We start from the raw sequence: 7,942 nt of genomic DNA, 5'->3' as shown, positions 1-7,942 counted from the left end.
TTGCCAGTATAGCAGCTGTTCCAGCACCCAAACTATGACCAACTATCACAAGTTTATATTCCTATAGACACAACAGAAGAGTGAAACACAGATGAGCACAGAAAAAAACTTTGTGTAATTTTTCTGGCAAATAAAATTATTTGGAAGGTAACTTACTGGAGCAATTGTGAAAGCCTTGTTTAAAATTCCATCATTTATTAGCTTTCGATGGATGTAATTGGCAGCTTGAGTTATTCCCTACAAGACAGCATTTAAGATTAGAAGGGTGTATCTGATCTGAAGTGTGACACACACGTACTTTAAACACAACACCATCACAGAACAACTTCCTTTTTGCAAAGCTGGTCTTCTCTTTAACATGCTCCCAACAGAGACCTATTTGTAACCCAGTGGTCTTGTACGTAATGGTTAAATGGATTTTGTAGTATTTAATGAGGACATCAAGTCTGACAAGAAGATTGCAAATTCTACCTTGCAGTTCCCATACTTGATGCAAGAACCAAGTCACTGAAATAATTTGTGCAATCCAGCTCACAAGGAGAAAACTTTTCTGCTTATTGTTTATGGGTGTTTATAGTTATTGCACTGCTGAGATGACCTACAGACAGCACAGACTGCACACACCTTATGCACAAAGCCATTCTCCAGGACATCCTCCAGTGTCAAGTCTTCACAGTCGGCTGACAGATCAGTCAGGATGTCCTGCCAACAAGACAGTTTTGTCAGGCTGCCCTGCAGGGCTTCATGGCTCATGGGTCAACATTATCACAGGGACACCGACAAGGTGACTTCCAGATGTGTAAGTAACACAACACAACCCACCATAAATCACCACCCAAGTAAATATATGGAGCAATCACAATTCTGATTTCAGCAACTATTTCCAAATGGCCAACACAGACATTATGAACACACCTCCATTTGCAGTGGAAAGAAATTACAGAAGGGCTCACAACTTACACCTGGAAGACTCCTACTTGTGAGTGAGTTATTTTTACATGTGCCAGTACAACACAATTTATTCTAGTTATACTAGGAGTTCTCCTCTCCCATTTCTATAAAGCTAATTATTTTTATCAGATGGATGGTACCTCAAAAGACAGGGTTCCTCTCACTGCAACCACAATGGCTTCTTTTCTGTGATCCAAAGCAACAAAAAATGGAATCTCATAGATCTGGAGGGGAAAAATGTAATCAGTAAAGACACCAACTTTTTCTAAGAGCAAGCATTTGTTCTCACCTTCTGAAAGCTCTCTTACTGAGCTCTCTATTATGGAAAGAAGCCAAATTATTTTCTTACCAAGTTCTTTTAAGTCCCTTCTATTGCAATACTGAGAGGGATTTCTGTCAAGTTTTGTGGCTGTTTCTTTAGATTAAAAAAAAGTAAATCAACACAGACTGTTTTGGGGCCTGTTTTCATTTGGCTTTGCATCCTGCACTTCATAAATGCTGAAGGGCAAATCAGAACTTCACCCCTTGCTTTCAATGAATTAATCACTAAGTTTTTTTTGTTGAATGCCTGCCCAGATCGTTTACCTTGTTATGAAAACTGATATGAATGAAGTCTCTGTACTGCAGTCCTGTTATTTTTAGGATGGATCCAAAGTGCAAGTTGTGACGCTCACTGCCAGTTACATCAGAATCTGTCAGTCTGTTTCCACAACTAACAAACACAGAGGAGAAAAACTTTCATGTTCCAATGTTTTAGGTTTCCTTTCAAGGAATCAAACTCAGTTACATTTGCAGCAGGATTTCTGCTAAGAATTAGTACAGGAAGCCTGATACAAGGTGCTACCTCTGCCCACAAGCCTGGTTTGGCTTGAGCAGCATTGCCACACGTTTCTGAGTCCCAGGACTGGCAAATTCTCACTGCCACAGAACTACCAGCAGAGCAAGCACTGCAGTGAGGAAAGAATCCTGAGGCCTACAGCCCAATGACAGAAAATACAAACAAGCAAAAAGGAAATAAAAAATAAATTCTGTACAACAGGCTTATCTCTATTTTTATCCATTATGTTATGTGGTTATTTTTTCAAAGCCACTTAGGCTTCAGTAGTCAAGAAATGTCAGTGGTCACTTAAATATAGAGCAATCCTACACAGCATTTATGCATACTGCAACACTAACTGTAAAAACATAATTTGAGTCAAGGGGGCAAAGGGAATAAAATGGAGGCTAGAGGGACAGGTAATTCTGGCTATTTCCTTTAAGACAGGGGAAATTGTTGATACACTTTTACTTCTATATATATATGTGCCTCAAAGGCAGCTGTAAAAAGCCTAATTTTAAAACATGTTTGGTTTAATTGCAATTCTTCCTTTGTCATTTTGCTAAATTTTACTTATCTATATAACAAACTTTGCTTAAGAAAAAACAGCAAATCTGTTTCAGAGGGTGGAAAGATGCTGTATTTTCATTTCTACTGAATTTGTAAGTGATAACTCTACCAGTCAAACTCATGTCCTCCTAAGACTGATAAAACTTACTGCATCAAAAATACTGCAATTGAAACAATTTTGTTTCTGCTAACATTATTTAAATGAAAAGAAGCTATATGCTTTTAAGCTCTTAATCAAACCTACCAGTCACCACTGAGCTTACAGAGTGCAGTAAATGGGTTGGTGTATATGTAGTAGGGCCAGCCATAAGCAGCTGCAGCAAAGAGCATATAGTGAGCAGAGTTCTCCACTTCAATATCCAAATCATCTGCCTGAAAGGACACAGGGAAAGAAAAGGAAAGAAAGATAGGAAGAAAGGTGTGTTAGGCAGACCCAGAATAAAACCTGAACACAGACTAGTGAAAATCAAGGCATTACAAAATATGCACTATTTAAAAGGAAAACCTCAAGGTCTAAGAGGAACTGAAAATAGCCACTCATATTCTAGGAAAAAGTCTGTGTTTATTTACCTGGCTACACAACCCAAGAATCTTGAAAAGCTCTCAATAAATTAGTTTCTTCCAATATTCACACACTGATAAGCTCAATACTGCAATAACATTCCTTCCAAGTATGTTACTTAAGGATGTCAAAGGAACAGCTAAACAGCCTGTAGCAGATCTCCCTGGTAAAGACTTGTAAACCATGACCCCATCCCACTGGCTGGATTCAAAAGGAAGCTGAGGGAAACACACTGGTTGAAGTACAATTACATACTTCTATAAAACACAGAACAAAATATGGTAAAATAATTTACAAAATTTTACCATAGATGCTAGTAAAAAATGTCTAAACTGTAACCCATCATCTGTAAGCATTTAAAAGATGCTACTTTTGTTTCTTACTTTGGATATTTGCAGCAGGCATAATTTAAACAGACCACAATACTAAAATACTAGCTTTTCAGTCCTATGTAAATAGTGCTAAATATTAAATTTCCTCTCTGTTTTCTTTCTCTCCCAGCTCTTCAACAATGATCAAATGTCCTAAATGGTTCCTTTTCATATATTAATTCTACTTATGCAAAAGCAGACAAATATTTTGACTGCAAACTCATCAAGATGTGTTCACTGCATTTATTAATAATTTAGATTGTTGTGCATTTTTATAGCAGTGTTTAATCTTGTTTAAAAAAAACCAACAAAAAACCACAACAAAAACCAAACCAAAACAAAACCCCCTTGCACAAAGAACTGCATTTCAATTTGATTTGGCACTGTCTCCTACTGTAATTGCACCAGAGGCTGCAACAACCCAACCTCACCACAAGAGATGATGGAGAATGACACAGGACTTCTTCAGGGTCTTTTGGGCAACTTTCCATTTTATCTTGCTCTTGATGGAGCAGAGTCAAACCAGCTGCTATGTCACTTGGCACCAGATCAGTGTCCTGTACAAAGAAACAAAGCAGTGCTTAGAACTATCCCAGACCTCAACATGACAAAAACTATCTCGTATGAAAATGCACACAGAATCCTATTTTTTCAATTTATATAAATCCACATCACTTAGAGACAAGGAGCATTCGAGAAACAGGTCAGAGCAGCACCTAACCTCCCACCTCTTCTGTACCTATTGAATGTTTTCTTCAGTAAGGCTGATGACAATTCTGCAAATTAATTTCATCACCATTAATTCTGCAAATTAATTTCATCACAAAATACCCAACAGAGGACTGGCTCAGCCACATAACAAACAATGATCCAGACATTACTGATCACTGTTCTACACTGCTGTGTGAAAGGCTCTATGTGAAAAGAGAACAACTAAGGATTTTACACAGAAGAAAGCTGCAGGGTGTGGGGTACTCATCTCTCCACACCCTCTACCCTGTAAACCACTGAGTAGGCTGCAGCTACAAATCATGTCCAAGTGTCCCTTAATAAGTAAGACCTAATAGTCTTGAAATGATTAACAGAATTTAAAGTCAACATTGAACGACGACTTCCCAAGCAGTAGGTGACACAAATTTGAGCTAAATAAACACTATGCAGAGTCAGATTTGGCAAACACTTTCTATTTCCAAAAAGCAACTTTCTGGACATGCACACTCTAGTCTGGTCTGTGCTCAGACGGGCTGGGAATGGGAAGGCTGCCTTGGTGTCCTGTGGAGCTCAGGTTCTTAATAGTCAGGAAGCAGCCTGATTCTCTGCTATGGGTGTGACTCTTTACGCATCATCAGTCGGGAAAATGGCTCAATATTCACATTTTGAAGAAAAGGAACTCATCCTTGTTGTCCTAAATAAATATTCACCTAAGAAAGAATACTGTTCTCTCACAGCTCTTCACACTTGTGAAGGGAGAGAAACCTTTGCTAAAGGGAGAGAAAAATCAATGTTGCATACCTTGTATGAAAATCACCTTTAATTTTGAAATAGGCATATTCAAAACCTGATTTCTGGGCACAGAGTAGCAGGGACCTCTGACTGAACAAAGGTACCTGTGTGCTGCAATGGCTACAAACTCAGAGTTAGTCAAAACAGAGTCAAAAGGAAGAAAAAGCTTTCCATCTTACTGAGAAGTAGTTGCGGAAAAGCTCTGCGATGCTTGTAAAAGCCACCCGGTGGTCATCGTCTTGCACAATGCAGCAACACAGTAACCTGATTCTTTTTTCCCAGACTCTGGTGGCAGTGTTCTTCACGTTATATAGCAACTGCCCTGACTGGCTGCTTTCCAGGTTCCAATTTACACTGTCAGTGAGGTAAAACGTTTTTTTCCCCCCAAGTGGATCAAAGGCAATTACGACTCCAATGATGGTAAAGATGATGATCACCCAGCTGCAAAACAGAAGGAAGTGGGATAAGACGACCATGAAACCTGATACTTGTGCAAAGTATGCAAGAAAACACAGCTTAGAGATCTTGACAGACAGGAAGCAAAGTCAGGTACGAAATACTGCATGAACACCATCTATGACTGTCTAAACGGTGCGTGGTTTGTTATTGGGCTTTCAAGCCACTAGGCACAAGAACAAGGCTGTCAGCTCATTTCACACCATCAAAATCAGCCCTGTGCTTTGGAAATAGCAACCCAGAGGGGTAAAGGCTCCATTTTTCACTACCAGTTAAGTCATCTAGTTCCTATCTTCCTCATGTTTATCCAGTTTTCTACATTCCCACCTATCCCTCTTACTCTTTCTGATCCTCATCTCCTTTATTTCACTCTAGCACATGCTGTCCCAAGGTAAGAAGCTCAAAGTTGTTTAAGAAAGGATCCCAACTCACTCTAGCTGCCTAGATTTTAAAATTAAAATTTTCACAATGAAAATCCTCCTATATAAGAAACCACAATAACTAGTCTCTGGAATACCCTTCCAAAAACACATACAAAAAGCATGTCAGGAGTATTTCCCATTTCAAGTACACTGCCAAGCTTAGGTCTGGGAGCAGTCACCTTTACCTTGCAATAACTGTCCCAATGATGCCATTTACCACAGTCTTCTCGCAGCGCACACTGCTGTCAGACACCCATACAGCTCCTGCAACAGCCCAGATGAATTCAGGGACATAGAGAAATAGGCGTATACAAAGTAGCTTGGGAAGTGATTTTCTTGGGCCAGGATTAGAAATTGTTCCTGAAATTACAGGAGAATTTAAAACAAGAACTGTTTATGAATGCATGTTAAGAATACAAAATCCCACTTGGATATACGGACTTTCTGAGCTTTACAGAAAGCATGGAACTTAACTGAAGCTATGAAGCATTTTCATACTAATGGAAGCATCACTGAAGCTGAGAAACGGAAAACAGCAGTGGGTTTAGAGCTATGATTTTTAGAATCTATTACTACTCAAAATCCCTCTCTAGTCAGAGACAGTTCTGCAGCCAACTTGAGGCTGTGGTGCTGTGCCCAGCAGAAGCCAGAGGGGTACTGGAGCACTGGCTCACCTCCTAGTGCCCTATGACTTTCCATGCCTACTTTTATTATTATTCTGTTTAATTTTTAGTTGGCTGAGTATTTCATCTTAGATGCTACTTTGCTGGGCTACAATGAAATTTTGCTTACTGAATCACTAAATAATAGATTCGTGGACATTTTTACTCAGGAGAATAAGAGTAAGGACCGTAACCAGGACAAATACTTCTTAGACTATCTTTTGTTTTGTTAGGTTACTAATAACCTTTTCTTTTTAGTACTCTTAGGCACTTAAAAGTGAGTAACTTTTGCCCAGCTCAGCTCCTTAAACCAGTTTACTGATCACAGAGTAAATAGACTGGTGGGCTGTGCACGCTCACGTGTAGGCAGGATAATTTGTAAAAGCTTAAAACACTGCAGAAGAAAAACAACTCTGGAAACTATTTTCCAGTCGTAAAGCTGTGGTTCACACCAATGACAAAGCTATTTAAAAAGCCCTTGATCCAGTGGTTGCTTATTCCCATTCCCAGGTTGTAGGCTGTACTGCAGCAGCATAGTTGCCTACACAGACACAATCAGATTGAACTTTGATTCCTGAAAACAACCTCTTCCCTTTCCCAGCACCACAAAGCAGTCAGGTTTACCACTGGCATCATGAATGCCCACATCACAACAGTGGTGCAAGAACCATTGCTTCCAAACCCACACATTATAACCACAGCCCAAGACATGTCACCACTTATTTTCTCGGAAATTCAGCCTCAGAATTCTTCCATTTCTTAGATATAATGGTCTTGTAGCTCCACTTCTATATAAAGTAAGGCTCTTTTCTCCCTGCTATTTACAGTTACATGTCTCATTACATCTCTCATCTCCTCAACTTGGATATACTTAGCATAACTTGGGTAATAATCTCCCTTTCTCTCCTCTGGATACTGTAGGAAAACCACTGGTTAGATGCAAGGCCAGGATAATCATCCACATCTCTGCTGTCTCATTGTTTCTCTTTGTGCACTCACATAATTTGAATATTATTATTAGCCATTTACCTTGCATACTGATGTACACAAGAGCAGACAATGCACATATTATAGCAGCCAGGAGAAGGAGGAGGCCGAGCAAGTAGCTGTGCAGTGATCCTCCCCCAGGACAGTTAAACTGCCCCTTATGGACTGTGTAAAGAACAAGAATTCCAATCCACCTACAGGGAAGTGAGATAATAAAAGTTATAGCTGGAAGGGAAAGTGCAGCTGCAAAGCGATCACCTTACAAGTCGTTTCCGTCTTACTGAGAGCACCAAAGATTAGCAGAACAGGAGCTGTTACATAAGGAGTTTGTCGGAATGAAACGACTCGACCAACACGCCGCGGCAAGTGCAGCCAGAGCCACAAACTGCCCTGAGGCGCTGCCCGTCCTCGGGCTGAGCAAAGGAACCGTCACGTTAATCGCTGAAGTAACGAAACCACATCAGCACTGACCAGCGATTCCACACAACGAGTCGCGACGGTTCCGAGCGCAAGGAAGAGCGCGCAGTAACGACACGACGGGCTGCGATTATGTAAGTGCAGGGGCTCTGACCGCGGAACCGCCGCGCTCCTCCCCGCGGAGCAGCGCCTCAGGTGAAGGGGCAGCCCCAGCCCCGCAGCCC

At 40.5% G+C, this 7,942-nt stretch overlaps 1 protein-coding gene across 1 annotated transcript in view; it reads right to left on the bottom strand.

Annotated features, from left to right (window-relative positions):
* DAGLB (diacylglycerol lipase, beta) overlaps nucleotides 1-7,942 on the bottom strand; it is a 13,670-nt gene that overhangs the window by 2,913 nt on the left and 2,815 nt on the right. Inside the window, exons 4-13 of the mRNA XM_010003321.1 lie at nucleotides 7,344-7,495; nucleotides 5,838-6,012; nucleotides 4,954-5,215; nucleotides 3,703-3,828; nucleotides 2,583-2,710; nucleotides 1,537-1,663; nucleotides 1,092-1,175; nucleotides 625-702; nucleotides 157-237; nucleotides 7-61 (exon numbers count right to left, since the gene is read on the bottom strand). Coding sequence (XP_010001623.1) covers nucleotides 7-61; nucleotides 157-237; nucleotides 625-702; nucleotides 1,092-1,175; nucleotides 1,537-1,663; nucleotides 2,583-2,710; nucleotides 3,703-3,828; nucleotides 4,954-5,215; nucleotides 5,838-6,012; nucleotides 7,344-7,495 — 1,268 coding nt within the window. The remainder of the gene's footprint in view (nucleotides 1-6; nucleotides 62-156; nucleotides 238-624; nucleotides 703-1,091; nucleotides 1,176-1,536; nucleotides 1,664-2,582; nucleotides 2,711-3,702; nucleotides 3,829-4,953; nucleotides 5,216-5,837; nucleotides 6,013-7,343; nucleotides 7,496-7,942) is intronic.

The sequence above is a fragment of the Chaetura pelagica genome, unplaced genomic scaffold (genome assembly GCF_000747805.2).
Source record: "Chaetura pelagica isolate M959 unplaced genomic scaffold, ChaPel_1.0 scaffold138, whole genome shotgun sequence".
Classification (NCBI taxonomy): Eukaryota; Metazoa; Chordata; class Aves; order Apodiformes; family Apodidae; genus Chaetura; species Chaetura pelagica.
The sequence above is the reverse complement of the archived record's forward strand: the minus strand, read 5'-3'. Positions and strand labels throughout refer to the sequence as shown.